We start from the raw sequence: 17,937 nt of genomic DNA, 5'->3' as shown, positions 1-17,937 counted from the left end.
CAGATCCAGCCATTCTTTGGCCTCTCTCCAGTTATGAGGGAGAGGTGCAAGGTGATTTTGGAAGCCTTAAAACCAGCAACAGGTGACATATCTTTTTTTTATTATTTTAATTCCATTTATATCCCGCCCTTCTCCGAAGACTCAGGGCGGCTTACAAGCTTAGCAGTAGCCTTCATTCTATGTATATGCCTGCTTGTTAGGGCTTTCACGCCCCCCCCCCAAGCGGCATTATTACAAAGTCAGCTTAATTGCCCCCAACAATCTGGGTCCTCATTTTACCTCCCTCGGAAGGATGGAAGGCTGAGTCAACCTTGAGCCTGGTGGGATGCGAACCTGCACCAATTGCAGGCAGCTGGTGTTACTTCAGGAGGCATTAGCCCACTGCTCCACCAAGGAACCAAGGAAATCTTACCAGAGAAACATCATCTCCTTTGGGACAATGACTTACAGCCATTCATCTAGTGGCCGTTTGAAGTTATGTCTGAGGACCATTTCTCACCGTTGCAACCTTTGTAGCTTCCTGGTGGTCACGGGATTAAAATTTGGATGCTTGGCAACTGGTTAAAATGTATGATGCTTGCAGTGTCCTGCAGTCAGGTGAGATCCCCTTTTGCGGCCTTCTGACAAGCAAAGTCAGTGGAGAAGCCAGGTTGTCACTTAACAACCGTGTGACCAACTTAACAACTGCAGTGAGTCACTTAACAGCTGTGGCAAGAAAGGTCATGAAATGGAGCAAAATTCACTTAACTGTCTTGCTTAGCCACAGAAATTTTGGGCTCAACTGAGGAAGCAGGAGCGAAAGGATGGCTATACACAAGTATCCCTTCGTAATATAATTCTTAAGGGTTGCTCCAGGTGGGATCTCTACTTGGGAGAATACTGCTAAAAATAATCATCTCATTTCAAGGTATTCTTCTTCTGTAAAGTAGAGATCCCAATATTTCCTGAAAGTCTCAGAGATCAGCCCTACAATGTAACCTAACTGTCTTAAGCATTTTCAGACTTAGAATATGCAAAACGTTCATAGACGTACATATTTTCATTACACTTTGCAAAAACCGAGTCTTTCTCTGTAACATGCAGCAATAGTAAAAATCTGAAGATAGCATAAAATGGAGCATACCATTTAATGTTACAAGAGATGATGGATCGTATTTTAAGATTCCTTTAAATAAGTGATGACCAGCAAGTAAATAAGTCAGGAAGATACAGATTCAGCTAGACCTTAACATGCCATTTGCTTTATTTGGAAATAGCCAGTGCTTTTTTTGTAAAAGAAAAAGGTGCCGGAACTCACACATGTCATACAACCCGCCTTGCCTATCCTACAAGGTTCCATCCAAAAAAGGTGCCGGAACTCCATTCTGAGCGTTCTATGACAAAAAAAGCCCTGGAAATAGCTGTTTATATGATGTTGTGTTCCAAGATGGCAAACCATCTTCCCCAGCAGCTTGAAGCAGTAATAACTCATGGCTCAGTCAATTCATCCTAAATAAGATATAAAATACTGTAGGGACAGATCATAGTATAAACTCACATTGTGTTTTGTAAACCATTTTTGGTTGTACGGTACTACATATTGCTGAATGAACCACAATGTAATAATCCTAGGTATAGAACTATGCTGTCAGAACTGGAGATACAGAAATCTAGGCTCCTACTAAATATTTATTTATTTATTTATTTATTTATTTATTTATTTATTTATTTATTTATTTATTTATTTATTTATTATTGGGACTTATATGCCGCCCTATCTCCCGAAGGACTCAGGGCGGCTAACAACAATAAAACACAATAATACAAATGTTAAAAAAAGATTAAACTAACAAGCCCCAGTGATAAAATATTAAAAACATTTTTTTAAAAAAACCCTATTGTCAGTCCAGGTCAGCCTTATGGAAAAGAAATGTTTTGAAATGTTTTAACTGCAAAAAAGTAAATAAAAATTGGCACTGCTACCGGTATCTAGTGATCCTCCAGAGTTTCACATTCCAGCTCCAGTAGCATTTGTTATTTGTTCTTCCCTGGTATTTTATATTCAAAAATATTGTAAGCCCTGGTGGACTTCTTAATCTGGTAGACTTCTATTGCAATCATTCCTAACCACAAAAGGGCTCAACTCTCAAGAGCTAAGGATTTAAGAGAAACAAAGTCTGTACTTTGGGACAGGTTGGGCTCAAGAAAAATGAGTCTAAACGTCTCAATCCTTCTTACATAGAGTGTATACTTCAGCGCCCAGCTTTAACAGGAGCTACTCGAACCACGCTGTATTTTGATTGCTTCACTTTTGTGAGTCTCTTAAATATGGGGCACTGTTTCTAGTCATACTACAAGGAGAAGAGAGTAGAGGGACTTTTGACCCACTTCCTTTTAACATTTGGTTTCCTGTCTAGATCTAATCCATTTGCAAAAGGCCTTTCACATTAATTCATCCCCATTTATGAAATTGCAATCGATTTGATTCCAGCGATTGTGGCTGGAGATATGTGTGCATCAGGGGGCGTAGAAGATGCATTGCTATTCAGTGATCCTCTCCTTGCTTTTAATCTCTCCATGGTAGAGTCCACTTTGTTGAACATGCTACTTAATGCACAGCTGCATCAGACATTAGGTTACATCACATGCAAAGGCAACTGTTCCCTGCATCTAGCAATCCTCCCCCAAAGGCCTTATAAATACAGGCAGGCTGGATTAATACCTAAGCAGTAGAATGACTGGACAGGTATTACCAGTTTTTCCTTCTACTGTTCTACACATCTCCTCTACTCCACCCCAAAGTCCAGACAGAAACAAAGTCTACCATAGCCAAAACTTTTAGTTCTTTGTTCTGCTTCTGCAAATGTTCTCCCAGGTTCCACCTCCTGAAACCAAACAAGCACTAGATGTTTTTAAATACAAATCTGGTTGCCTCTCTTAATGGGACTTAATCATAAATTTGGAACAAAGCTAATACATATGCAACCTCACCCCTCTAAAAATTTTGGAACTACAATCCCCAGTCTTGTGAGCTGTAGTAACAGTACATCTGGAGGAAGCAACTGAGGAAGGCTGTTTTAGAAGACTTTCCCAATCCCCCACCAACCATAATGCAGCAGATGATAGTTCCAGCATAGATAGATAGATAGATAGATAGATAGATAGATAGATAGATAGATAGATAGATAGACGGACAGACAGATGATAGATAGATAGATAGATAGATAGATAGATAGATAGATAGATAGATAGATAGATAGATAGATAGTAATAGATAATGGATAGATGGGTATAATGATAATTCTACCAACCACACATTTTCTCTTTCCTGTGCCACTGCTACCTGTTCTGAGAAATACTCTATTAAGCTCAAAATTGATCCTGACCAAAAAGCTGTGTTCTTCCCTGCCTGCTGCAAACCAATCATAAATCCATCCATCACTGTGACTACACCTGTAGGATTGCAGCCTTTCTAAAGCGCTTGTTGATGCAGTGCTGGACACGAAATAATGTGCACCAGCCAAAAGGCTGCAAGAAACTCCCTCTGGATCAGCTATAGCTGGAATCCCACGGGGATAGGCACTGGAAGCAGCCTTCGGGCCACTAAAATGGAAATAGACTTTTAGACTATCCCACTCAGCCACCCACCCCCCAAAAAGCACCTCCATTAAGAACTTGCAAAGAGGAGGAGATGGGGAATTAGCTCCAAAGATCTCTTAGCCCTGGAGTCTTGGGAGCTTCTGATCATTTTTTCAGATCAAAAGGATTTCTTCAACATTTCCAGGCTATTGCTTTGGAAGAACAAGGAGTCAATATAGAGAAGTATTGCAATGATTGTGCATGTGAGATCACCTTTGAATATAGCCCTAGTTAGTCTAAAACAGGAGAACAGCCACATATCCAATGCAGAGAGATCCAGCATACCGTATATAGCATAGATGGTGAAAGGAGTGCAAAATAGTTGCCAAAATATCTGACAACATGCAAATGGAAACAGAAACATGCTTGTTATACCTAATTTGCACATTCAGCTACCTTTTCTCTGGCCACCCAGTCCCAGCCTATTATCAAAGGCTCTGCCTGCAGCATTCATTTTGTCTGGAATAGCTTCTCCTGAAGTGATGTAAAAGCCATGGGGGAGAGGCTAGAGTTTGGCACCGCTCTAGGAAGGACTTAGCACAAGTGTCCTACACAATATGTTGTCAGTAGTTCAAAATAGACTCCATACGCAGGTGTTGTGAGAAAAACAGTCTCTGGTGTTTTTTTGTGCACTATTTGCAGGCCAGTGCACTAAAAACAAAAGGCGTTTGTAGGCCTTTTCTGTATTATGTCCGCCTTACTGATCTGAAAGGGAGTATCAGCTGAGTAGATACGCATAGGATCGCTTCGTTAATGTCAGGCAAGAGAGAATTTGGACAGGGAATGAAATGCTATAAAGCAACCTTTTCTGAGCCTGAACGGGTGTAGCCTCTTCAGTTTGAACCTCAGCAACACAGCCCATGGACTACATTATGGGGCTTTGTGTCCAAAACATCCCGTGGTGACAAGGCCAGGGGAAGCAGCTGCAGAATGACCAAATCTTACAAATGTTCAGCCAAGTGAGAAATTAGAGAGAGAAAAGGTACCATCATTTAACCATGATTGGTGCTCTAAAATGGGGAATGTCTTTAAGAAGCACAGAAAACCAGAAGTATATGCTAAGTACCCTCTGGCCTCCCTGTTATACCTTGGACTTGCAGCTTGTCATGAGGCATGAATACAGGTAGTCCTCGACCACAATAGATCCCCAAATTTTTTGTTGCTAAGGGAAATATTTGTTAAGTGAATTTTGCCCCGTTTTATGACCTTTTGTGCCACAGCTGTTAAGTGAATCACTGCAGTTGTTAAGTGAATCTGGCTTCCCCATTGACCTTGCTTGTCAGAAAGTCACAAAAGGTGATCACGACCCCGGGACGCTGCAACCGTCATAAATAGGAGTCAATTGCCAAGCATCCAAATTTGGTTCATGTGACTATGGGGATACTGCAAGGGTCTTAAGTGTGAAAAAATGGTCATAAGCCCCTTTTCCCAGTGCTATTGCAACTTTGAATGGTCAGTAAATGAACTGTTGTAAGTTGAGGACTACTTGTACAGCTGCAAGTAGTTAATAAACACTTCCAAGGGGGCCCAATCCTAGCTGGCAAGGGGCTGAAAGAAAAATATCTAGGCATGCTGGGGAAATGCCCACAAAAGTGGGCAACTCTGCCCAGAAGCCAAAGGCCATTCAAAGCAATGACTTTTGAATCCTTCAGCAGAGCCAGGGATAAAGTATAATGAGAAGTGGTATCCCAACTATGTGCACCTTGCCTTTTAGACAAGAATCAGAGGGGGTGGGGTGGGCAAACGGGATCAGCTGGTTCAAGCAAAGCCTGAAAGGATAATATGCTAGGGAAGGGATGACAAGGCCTACAAGGCAGCCTTTTGATCATCCCTTAGTCAGGATTACATACCAAGCAGAGACAGCAGGGGAGCAAAGGCACAATTTCCTCTCCTCAGGGCTGTGCGGCCTGCAAGCCATTGACACCCTCCATCTTGGCCTGCTGGGAAACAACCACCTCTGCATCCTAACATATCTGTCCCCAGCAGGGATCCGGTGAGAAGTGCCAGGAGTTCTGCTCCCTGTGGCTCAATCCTCCTAAAGCACCAGCTTCTTTGCGGAGGAGCCTCCCCTTTCCCAGCAAGCAGTCAGGTGGGAACAGCATGCCAAGGGGACATATTCAAGGTTCTGGTAATGGTTTTTAAGTCCCTACATGGCATGGGTCCGGAGTACCTCAGGGACCACCTGCTGACGGCGTCAACTTCCCTCCGCCCTGTGCGTTCCCACAGAGAGGGCCTCCTCAGGGTGCCTCCGGTCAGAGAATGTCGGCTGGTGGCCCCCAGGGGGAGGGCCTTCTCTGTGGGCGCTCCGGCTTTATGGAACCAGCTGCCGGTCGAGCTCCGGATGGCACCGGACCTTCGCTCCTTCCGACGCGGTGTGAAGACCCATTTATTTGAACAAGCTGGCCTGGCCTGATGGGGGATGTTAGGTTTTTAATGGGGTTTTTTATATTGTTATTGTCTTTATCTGGGCTATTATTTAATCCTTTTTAATTTTTGTATTCTCTATTTATATGTGCCCTGTTCACCGCCCTGAGTCCTTCGGGAGAAGGGCGGTATATAAATATAATAAAATAAATAAAATAAAATAAATATTGAGTAAAACCTTGGAATGGCGTGACAGTTCCCTTTTCTCCTCTCAGCTGTCCTCTGCTCCAAGCAAACCATGTCCCTTCGAAAGGGAATCCCTTTTGTAGTCTGTCATCTGCAATCTAACCAGTGCAAGCTGAGTGCAAGCTTTTGATGGCTTCCACTGGCTAGAAACCTGGGAATGCATCTGGGAACATCTGGATCAGTCGGGCACATGCCAGCCTCAGAGACCTAAGAACCTCATATAAGAAAAGGCCACATCGCGAAAGTGCATTCTATTACTTTAGGTAAAGGTAAAGTTTCCCCCGCACGTGCGTGCTAGTCGTTTCCGACTCTAGGGGCCAGTGCTCATCTCCGTTTCAAAGCCGAAGAGCCAGCGCTTGTCCAAGGACGTCTCCGTGGTCATGTGGCCGGCATGACTAGACGCCAAAGGCGCACGGAACGCTGTTACCTTCCCACCGTAGTGGTCCCTATTTTTCTACTTGCATTTTTACGTGCTTTCGAACTGCTAGGTTGGCAGAAGTCTATTACTTTACCAAGGACCTTTTAATGAAGTATTTGTACAGTCATCCCCATCCCAATTTAACACAATGTTTTGAATTAATGCAGCATGTTGTTAGAACTGATTGAGAACATTAGAATATTAGCTACGCTAAGTCTAAAGCTCCATCTAGACCAATATCTTTTTCTCCCAATAGCAGCCTAGAATATTATTTGGGGAGCCTCAAAAGCAGGATGCAAAGGCAATAAATCACCTTTGGGTTGTTGTTTTTTTGTAAATATACTGTGAACCTAGCAGCAGAAAATTCTGACACAGGGGTTCCATTTCACCATATCTCATTGATGGAGCTGCCTTTGGCTTCATCCTCTTATGAAAATCTATCCCAGCGAAATCTCATTATTCCACTTTTGAGAGGGTTAAGAAAAATTAGGGCTGTGTCATTTGATTCCAGTGAAGGAGATAGAGGCACAAATATAGCACACGTCTGCAACTCTTCAAAGCAGCTGTGTGTTTCCTAAGATTACGTGGTAGTGCTCCAAAGAAGCTTTTTCAAATTATTTCCAAAGCACTGCCAAGTCATAAAAAAATATGACAAAAATCAGTTAACTATCAGACATTGGTGTCACTATGGAGAGAGAAGAAAAGAGAAAATCTCTCTAAAACTGAACTCAACTTCTAGTTACTATGTGGACATGTCCATTTAGGGGGTTTTGGCAATAGTATAGAAGTGGTTTACCATTGCTTTTTCCAAGACTTTTTATTAAAAAAAAACTTTTCAAACTAATTTACAGACCTGGTTCTCCTTTTCTAGTATAAACCAGGTCCAACACCACTTAATTTTTTTAAAAAATCATCCATACATAGCTAAGTGTTGCAACTTGCTATTTTTTTACAAATCCATATAGCTTACTGTAACTATCTGAAGTATAGCAGCCCTTTCTGGGATTCACACATGCTAGAAAAATCATATCTTGTAAATCATCATATAATCTGTCCTACATATATGTTTGTGTTTTTCCATCTCCCATCTCACAGACCTCATACAAAGATGCTTCCTCTGATGTTGGTGGGAGTGGGGGGGGGGGAAGGGATGGACTTCATATCTCAAGAACTTTCCTTCAGTCACCCAGGCCTTGGCATCTCTCTGCTCAGATTGTCTGGATGGCAGTTGGCATGCCAAGCACAGGGTATGCTTGGATGGCAAAGCTTTGGATCTTGAACTAACTAAAAACAGAAGGTGCAGGGGTGGAACTAAAGAAAAAGTAGGGGGGGTGTCTATATCATAGTGAGATTAAAGAGGAGGATAATTGTGTAGAGCAGTGTACATTGCCCCTCAGATACATACATATCTCAAAGCACAATTACTGAAATTAAATTTATTGCAGTTTTATAGATGGGTATATGTCAACATGGAAGGAGCACTGTAAAGAATTAGATCTAGATAGGAAAGCCAAAATGTTAAGTGCAGTTGGCTAAATCTCCCCCCTCCCCCTTTGTCCTCTCCATCTGTTACGATCAGGAAGGGTGTTCCACCTTTAAGAGACTTGTTAAAAAGACATTGAGGTTTGAGTGGCTCCAGTTAAAAACCAAGATTTTCTTGCCCAACTTTGACCAGACTCTTTACTCAATTGATGTGCAACTGTAATATTTGTGCTATTTCTTCTTGAGCCCAAGATATTGCTATCCAAGTGTAGCTCAGTTCCCAAGATCTTTCTGACGAAGAATGATTGCAGTGGAAGTCTACCATATCTTGAGGCCACCAGATTGGGCTAAAGTCCACCGTTGGTCTACAATATTAGTGAGTATAAAGTACCAAGGAAGGACCTACACATCAGCCAAAGAGGCAAACAAATGTTGAGACCATCGGATCTGGATTGGAAAAAATCTAAATGACCACTCCACGGTACCAGATGCCAGCAGCAACTTCAATGTTTTTTTTTCAAAATTTATTTGTATTAGATTTTTTTAAATACAATAAAAATATAAAGAATCAAAGGAAAAATAAGAAAGAAGAAAATAAAGACTTGCACCCTTCTTACCATTGAATGGTTATCAACATACTCTTCCCCCCAGCCTCTTTTGTTTTAAACTGTTATTTATCTTTTATCTAGTGGGTGTCTTCATTTTTGCAGTCCCAGCTTGGTTTACTGAATAGGCTATAAATGAATAGGATCACATAATGAGGAACACCATAAACTAAGGTTTATAAAACATACTGTGGGTTCCAACAATGATCTGTTCATATAATACTTTATATCCGATATATTGTAATATGTGGACCCATCCATTAGTAAAATGAATATATTGCCATGCACTGCATGTATATTTGGGGAAACAAGTATTAGGGCTAGGTTCTGGATTGCAAAACATGGAACCAAACATAGAGGTTAGATATCTCGTTGCTGCTTTCTATTGGGATTTTGGACTTGTACAGTCTTGATCAGTTCACCTTGGCAATAATATACTAACCATAAGAGCTCTCAGAAATTCAGCCTAGAAAATTTTCACTTCTCAGTATTATATCAAAGCACTGAAAAACAGGTGGGTAAAGGTTTCATGAAGGTAGCTTTTTCACAGGAGTGAGAAATTGCAGAGGCAGGTGGGAGGCTTGTGTAATATTCCTTATAGGCAACATTTTTTAAAAAAGCAATAAATACTTTCTCACAAAAAAGTAGGAAGCTTATGTTCTCTGATATTTAGCATAGAAATGTTCAGTCATGTCAGACCTCTGTATTCTACAGTGGGTGAAGCTCAAGATCAGCTTTTTTCTTCAGAGAACGCTGAGCTCTGATTTTTCTTTCCCTCCTGACTATTACACAGTCAAAGGAAGATGCACAAAAGCCCAACACTCAAACAGGACAAATGAAATCAATATGATGCATTGCCTGGTGCTGGTCTGGGTCACTGCAGATTTAAATTCCCATTATGCAATGACTAGTTGGTGACCAGTCATTCCCTCAGGCTAATTTACGTCACAAGGTTGTTGTGAGGATCAAAGAGAGGAAGAAGCTTGAGTTCCATGGAGGATACACTGACATAAGTGAATACACTGTCCTAAAAAAGCATGAACTGGAAAAAAAATGCAGTCATGGTCACATCACTTCTTCTAGGATTTCCAGTTTCCTAGGAAGGCCCTTATTTCTCTGGAGCTCATCTATACATAAATGGTGGATGCCTTGATTGGTGGTGTGCTTGGGGCACTATGCCCTTTCTGTGAAAACCAACATTAATGTGGATGCACTGCAACCATTTTACATCCAACTGAAGCAGAATCATAGAAACGAGGGTTCCCAATCAGCCCTCAGCCATGAAGCTCAGTGGCTGCTAAAGCAGGATGTTCAGGAGAACAAAATGTTGTATTAATGTTCCTCAGATAAAAGAAAATATAGTAAGTAAAAGAATTTAACAAATAAAAAGAAGGCAATCCCCCCCCCCCCGTAAAGGACTGAGTATGCTCAGTGACATTCCTGAGCTAATAGTCTAAACCAGGGGTAGGCAACCTTAGCTCTTTTATGACTCATGGACTTCAACTCCCAGAATTCCTGAGCCAGGAATTCTGGGAGTTGAAGTCCATGAGTCATAAAAGAGCCAAGGTTGCCTACCCCTGGTCTAAACTGAAGATAACTTGCTCTCCAACACCTTAACATCTGGTTTAAATCTCCAAAAGTCAATGCTATAATAGAAATTAGCAACATTTGGGGGCTTACAGATCCCTCCCTCCTCCTGGAGTATATCTATTACTCTTTAATTAGAGGGCCACAAGATTCTTCGCTGCCTTTGGTGAAACATAATAAGATGATAAAAATTGATGGTGGTGGCATAGTAGCTAGATGAAAGCATTCCAAATGGGATGGAGAATACAGACTGTAACATTTTATTGCAGATCCCATTAGCTTAAAAGAAAACAACAACAATGGGCATAGCCAGCAGTGTGATTGGCCAACAGACTGCTGGTCTTCTTTTCCCCCCAAAGAGTAATTAATGCCCTTTTGCTATTAGGAGACCAGGCTCCAGCAATGACTGTGCAAAAACCCATCTGGAAAACGAGTGGGTTCCAGCACCAAGCTCACTCTGGAAGCTTTCATGGGAGGCAGGATTTCAGCAGATGAGGGCATGAGTTGGCTGAAATTCTGCTTCTTGAAAGTTGAGGGGCTTTGCAAGTTTAGCTTCTCCTGAAAGTTCACCAAACCTGGAAAGTTTGTTCCTCCCTTGCAATCCCTGTGACTGCCTTTGGTGGTTAATGATTGGTCCCTATCCACACCATCCAAACAGCCTTTAGATTTATGGTATCCATTTGTCCGGGTTAAAGACATTGGACAAATATTGCCTTGACTATCATATTGTCCTCATGTTTAATCTTGTATTTCCCTATAAAGTAGATAGCAAGTACTAAATTTATCTGAAAGGATATCTCAACTCCCAACTCCCCCCCCCCGGCCAAATAATTTATCTTTAGAATAGAAAGACATATATTTTGCCTTTAAAATATTATGATCCGCTTAGGTTTGCTAAGAATATAAAAATAGAGGTAGGGAGATTTTTTCCCCAATATAAGCTTCTATTGAAAAGGTCATCTCAAATGCAAGGTTGTTTTCCATTTGGAAAAGCACAAGTAAACAAGAACACCATTGCTCTGGCCTCAATTCTTATAAATATATGAAATCAAATCCATGATTCTATTTCTCAATCTTGCTAAATGCTATTTAAACATAGTCTTCTAAGTCAGAGAGAGAAAAGATGGATTCCTAATGCCCAGCTTTTAATCCTGCCTCTTAATATACTTCACCGCATTTTGAGATTTACCCCCTGATTTTCATTCGTTCCGCCGGGACCTGAAGACCTGGTTCTTTGAGCTTTCCAGCCAGGACTGAGGATTTTTTAATTTTTTAACTTATTGTAATTGGGTTTTTAATCAGAGTTATAGGGGTTTTAGATTTTAATTAAGGAAAATTTAATCTATTTTAATTGTTATTAAATTTTGTATTTTAATGTTGTTTTAATTGCCTTGTGAACCGCCCTGGGTCCTACGGGAGAAGGGCGGTATATAAGTTTAATAAATAAATAAATAATATTCCTACCAAGCAGCCTCTCCCTTTTTTTTAACATTTCATTCAAGAGCATAACTGATTACGCATTTTCTTGTTTTGGGCAACATTCCTCTTTTCCCTGAAGGCCTTGAAAGTAAAGGACTGCTGAAGTTTGGCAGCCTAGTCAGCTTCTGCGTACATGAAATATGGACCAGCTCCATCCATAACAGATTACTTACTTCACATCCCTTGACATATGAGCAACCCATAAACATTATGAACAGGCAGTAAGTCCATCAACAGCAACAGAGCATGTGCTTCCACTGGAGGTAACCATGAGAATGGAAGATTGCAGGAAAAATGTTTTTCCTCCATAAATTCTCCTTGTTCATATATCAGGTCTCATATGGCATCCAAGGGCATTAATGGAAACTTTGGCTAGCCTTCCAGTTTGGACCATGAATTGTGTATCCATTTTCCCCAAGTGGATAGACTTGTCTATCTGCCTGCTGGCAGTAGTCAGGATCACAAATTTCTCAAAAAATGTAATATATTAAAAAAAAAACCTCTTCCTCGGTGCAATGCCTGGCCTTTCCAGCCTATAGAAACCTATCATTTAGCTATGAGGAAATAGGGTGTTGCCCCATTCCGTCTCAACGCTGATTCACCCACCATTCATACTTCAGTCACATAAACTGACCTCCATGCATCATCAGGAAGCCATGAGATTTGAGACACCCTGCTGGGTCTTGAGAATTAATCTGCTAGAGACTGAATTTATCATTTAGGACTTAATCTATTCATGTTGATTTCTCAGTACATGAAAAAAAAAGCCTATATTGGTATTGCCATGTTATATTAACCCTTGGTTGATGTTTTTTGCCATTATATATTTGATTCTTTAAGGTGCCACAAAACTCTTTGTTGTACTTAATTAACAACCCATTCTTATACTGATACCCCTTTTGGAGAATCATGCTACTTCATTTCTTGCACTAAAAAGACTGCACCAAATACTAGACGCCCAGGAAGCAGAATAGAAAGCTCAAGAATTCCATGGGATGAGTCACTAAGGAGAGGTTTAATTCATCTAGTTGATTAAACTATATGTCATAGATCACATCCATTCTAAATTTTTATCCTGACTGGACTCATGCTTTGTGAAAGATCTTTGTGTTGTGATTCAGGGTCAGCCTGTGGGTTCGGCAGTTGGGTCGGACGACTCAGAGGAGGAGGAGGAGGGGGGTGTTGAAGAGCTTGATAAGAGCCCCCAGCCAGGCCCCTCTCATCTGGTCACGACGCAGACCCAGCTGTGTGAGCCTGACAGCGTGGATGAAGATGACCCACAGCTGGCCCTGTTCAAGGACGCCCGACGCAGGAGGCAGTCAATCAGGAGTAAACAGAGGAAGGCAATGGGGCTCCTTGGAAGGAGGCAGAGAGAAGCCACGCCCTGAACTGTATTTAAGGGGGAATGCGTGGGAGGGCTGGTTTGCTGAAGGCAACCGCTTGAATAGTTCCTGTTTCATAGCTCCTGTTTCATGGTTGGTGTCTGTTTTATGTTAATAAATTTGGCAGGCTTTATGCCAGCCTCTTGCCGTTTGTAAAGGGGTTGTCCCTGCCTTTTCTGCAGGGCCGGTAGCAGGCTGGTACAGAACACTTTGAACCATAGACTGATAGCTCAAGGCCTGCATTTCCTAATTAGCAGATCATATTTTTACTATTAACAGGCCACAAATACATATAAATTGTGTTGATTTGGGGGATTTGAAGGTCTATGAACTAGTGAATGTGCAAGTCAGAATGGGCCCACAGCTAAATAACTTGCAAGGCTGGAAAAAAAAGGAAGGAAGGAAGGAAGGAAAGAGAAAATGTGGGCTCAGGAAGAATTACCAGGAGATCTGAAACCTGATGATGGAAAACCAATTTAAGGCATGATAGGGTAAGAGAAAGAGTCTAGAATGACTGTCAGGTATATATCAGACAGGGATCGATGTGCTTGTTATTAGGAGATTTAGAGTCTCTGGTTATGTTTCAGTTAAAATTAGACCATGCCGTGTAGTCATTTGAATAATTCTGATCACAGGCTAGGGAAATTGCCATCCTCCTTAAACATCTTTGCAAAAAACCAAGTCAAGGGCTCCATCAATAAGCTGCAGAAAAATGTCAGATGCTGTTCCTTAATCTTTCATGAAGTGATGGTGAGGAGATTGCCCAGATCAAATCCCTGAATCTTCTAATTAATTATTAAAGCCACCCTAACTCTTAAAGCTGAACTGAAAGGAAAGAGGGCTAGACAATCCAATGTGCAGGGTAGGAGAACTGCCAGACTGGTACCGTAGTAGATATTTTCACAGTTCAGCCCCAAACTAGCTTGATCTGTGATACAAAAGTTGGTATTTTTGGAAGCCTCCTGAATTTCCCAAACTTCTATTTTGCATCTTTGGAAATAGCACTCCCTTTGCCACATCTTGTAATGCTGCATTGCAAAATTTTTTCACAAGAAGTGTTCTCTCCCTTTCTTGTCACTGTGCATCTTCTTGTTGGGACCAACTGAACAGCATTGGCCCTTGAACAGAACTAGACTCTATACACCCAAGTGGATCTCCAGTGGATCTCACCATAACACCCTCTCATCCTGTTCTTTGTATTTCTCTCCATCATGCCAAGAGCTTACAGATATTTAGTCTTTGCTCAGACGTGGAACAGACAGAAATCCAGTTCTGCAAATATATAGCTTCAACGGAAGGATAGGTATAGGGAGGAATAAGAATAAGAATAAGAATAGGGAGGAAATTACAGGATGCTACATAAATTAAATAGCAAATAAAGAACTGAGAGTAAGTCCACAAAGTTTGTGGGCTGAAGTAAAAGTGAAAAAGGAGTCAGGAATGTCAATGGACAACACCCTACTAAAGGATATCAAGGGATTTTGAGCTAGGATATAAGACTACACCACCTCATTGTCTACGACAGCCTTTCTCACTGAGAACTGATTGCTTCTTCTAGCACCAGTTGAACTATTATTTTGCTGAGGCAATAGTAATGGGGATATATTGTAAATTGCTTCGACATCCCTGGGTGATCCCAGAAGCAAATATAAGGGACTAATGAGGAAACAGGACCTTGTCAAAAAGAGCCTAAGGAGGGTCCCTGGATGGGGGGTGTCAAACAAAAGAGGCTATTTCCCCATTTCACCCCTTTACATTACCGCCACCCCTTTTTTTTACGTGAAGAAGTTCAATATGAAGTATTTTGGAAATCCCAATTTGCCCCTTCCCCCCCCCCACCCCATCTATAGCTCACAATTCATTTGAATCTGAATGGGGAAAAACATGGAAGGAAGGAAGGAAGGAAGGAAGGAAGGAAGGAAGGAAGGAAGGAAGGAAGGAAGGAAGGAAGGAAGGAAGGAAGGAAAGGAAGGCGGGAGGGAGGGAGGGAGGAAGGAAGGAAGGGAGGGAGGGAGGGAGGGAAGGAGGGAGGGAGGGAGGAAGGAAGGAAGGAAGGAAGGAAGGAAGGAAGGAAGGAAGGGAAGGTGGGAGGGAGGGAGGGAGGGAGGGAGGAAGGAAGGAAGGAAGGAAGGAAGGAAGGAAGGAAGGAAGGAAGAAAAGAAGGAAGGAAAGGAAGGAAGGAGGGAGGGAGGAAGGAAGGAAGGAAGGAAGGAAGGGAGGGAGGGAGGGAGGGAGGAAGGGAGGGAGGGAGGGAGGAAGGGAAGGAGGGAAGGAAGGAAGGGAGGGAGGGAGGGAGGAAGGGAGGGAGGGAGGAAGGAAGGAAGGATGGATGGATGGAAGGAAGGAAGGAAGGAAGGAAGGGAGGGAGGGAGGGAGGAAGGAAGGATGGATGGATGGAAGGAAGGAGGAAGGAAGGGAGGGAGGGAGGGAGGGAGGGAGGGAGGGAGGAAGGAAGGAAGGAAGGAAGGAAGGAAGGAAGGAAGGAAGGAAGGAAGGAAGGAAGGAAGGAAGGAAGGAAGGAAGGAAAAGCACGGATGGATGGATTTCCTTCTCCCCCTTCTCAGGTCCTTACCAGTCCGTCCCTGGCTCGTCGACCACCAGCAGTACTTTGCTGCGTCCCGACGACGTCGCAGAGCCAGCCACCCCGCCGACTTGCTCGCTGAAGGAGGCTGCCGCCGCCGCGGTCGTCTGCTTCACCGCGTTGGACAGCGACGAGAAAAACCCCCCGGCTCCGCCGCCGCCGCCACCGCCGCCGCCTCCGGCTCCAGGGCTGGGGGCAGCCGGTGGCCTTTCAGCTGGGGAGATGCTGCCCGGCGACGGAGAGGTGGCGCTGGGCGGCGGCGGCGGCGGCGGCTGAGGGCGCTGGAGGTCCGTCATGTAGCCGTTGGGCAGGTTGGCCATGAAGTTGCTGTCCGAGAGTCGCCTGCGGAGGTAATTCATCTCGACGAGGGGCTTGAAGTCTCAAGGGTGGCACGGGTGTCCCGCAGATGGGGGGGTCGCTGTCTTGGGGTATCTCCGGAGGGAAAGGTGAGGGGCTCTTCCTCGGGATGGCCCCTGGAGGGGATTCCACCAGAAGCCCTCTTCGAGGAGGGGCTGGCCCGGTTGCCCGAGAAAGAGGGGGCCACCGAAGAGGCGATCCAGTCAGCCAGCCTTGGGAAAGAGGGTCTTTCGGGGGGTGGGAGGCTTCAATGGCCGGGCGAAATTTCTCGGACTGATTTCCCGGGAGCAAAGCAGCTTGCCGCGGGGACAGAAAGGAGATCGCTCGCTCGCTTACCAGGGATCTGTTTCAAAGGAGAAGGAGGACATCCGCTCTTGAAGGAGATGGGATTTTCGCAGAAGAGGAGAATCTGTCCAACTAGCTTCCTTTAAGAGCGCTGTTTTTCTCGCCTTCTGCTTGCCTCCTGCGGGGAGGATCTATGGGGGGGGGGATAAAAGGGATTCCTTCTGCCCCTGCGCTCCGGAGAGAAGGAATGGGGGGGTTATTTATAGAAGTGGGGGGAGAAAACAGCCTGATACGTCTCCTCGCAAGTCCTGGAGCCTTCTGCAATCCTCAGCAACCAGCTCTATCTAGTTCATTGGGTCCGCCTCTGGACCCTCTTGGCAGCAATGGGAGCACCTTCTCTTCTGCAAAGCTAACGTAGGGACGCACCATTAAGCAGTAAGATCAGGGGAAAACTCGACATTTATCTTCCCTTTCCCCCCTCCCCAGCAGGTGAGAATGGTATAGCCTGGTACCCGACAGCACAGATGCAGAATACAGGGAGAGATGGTGATGCTTATGATGCTATGTTCCCCTCTGGAGATGATGCTTGTTGTGCCAATTACCCATAATGCTGATGCTGCTGCCATCGTGATTGCCAATGTCCATGGGGCCATGAGACACATTGGAAACCTTAGTTCCAATGCTGCTTTGCATTTCGTAGGAAAGGAGATGTGTTGCGAATCTCAAGATCAGGTGCAAATCTGCCTCAGAGAGGAAGCATCTTCAGGAAAATCAAGTTCTGAGTTCATCCTACCACTTTCAGAGGCTCAAGGAACAGACTCCCCAAACACCAAGATCCTAACAAATGAAGTCTGGTTACAATATTTTCAGCCAAAAACTGAAAAAGAAGATAATAAATGTCAGTACTAAATAAATAAATAAATAAATAATTATTGTGTTCCATGTCCGTTATTTACATATTCGTACAGCATATGAAGCATACAAGAAGATGCTTTGCAAAGTAACATGAGCAAAAAGGAAGAGTTTCTTCTCTTGATCTTTCAAGTTTCAAAATGGTGCAGATATATGCATTAGGCAGCTGCAGTAGCCGGTAATTTTCCAGAATGGACCCAAGCAGAAAAGATATACAAAGTAGGAATAAGGATTCATCATGTACACTATAGACCAAGAGAAAGTATGAGAGCTGGGCTATATACAGACCCACTCTATAAGACAAAAGACAGAAATTAAAACATATGTCTTAGCTTCCTTTTTTTGTTCTGTTGTTGCTTACAGTTTCATAAATAAATTTACATATGCTTTCTCTTTCCTCATAAACTGGAGATTTTATTTTTTTTAAAAAAACCCAAGGTGTACTGTTTTTCTTTTTACATAAAAAGATTTAAATTACATAGGTGGCAGCAACAGAAAGTAATTCACTACTGCTTCCAACATTTTTATTATGCTTTAAAAGATAGGCAGAAGAAAAATCTTTGACTGATTTGCAGCAGGTCAGAAAGTGTAATTCTGTTTGTCTGGCTATGTAACACTTTA

General features: G+C 43.0%; 1 protein-coding gene across 1 annotated transcript in view; it reads right to left on the bottom strand.

Moving 5' to 3' along the window:
• Positions 1-16,121, bottom strand: part of SYN1 (synapsin I) — a gene marked incomplete at both ends in the record, with an annotated part of 95,298 nt that extends 79,177 nt beyond the window's left edge. Inside the window, one exon of the mRNA XM_083351531.1 lies at positions 15,754-16,121. Within this exon, the coding sequence (XP_083207657.1) occupies positions 15,754-16,121 (368 nt within the window). The remainder of the gene's footprint in view (positions 1-15,753) is intronic.
• Between the last annotated feature and the right edge of the window lie 1,816 nt (positions 16,122-17,937).

Source organism: Vipera ursinii (genome assembly GCF_947247035.1).
Source record: "Vipera ursinii genome assembly, chromosome: 2".
Classification (NCBI taxonomy): domain Eukaryota; kingdom Metazoa; phylum Chordata; class Lepidosauria; order Squamata; family Viperidae; genus Vipera; species Vipera ursinii.
Note: the sequence above shows the minus strand (reverse complement) of the source record. Positions and strands in the feature narration are given on the sequence as shown.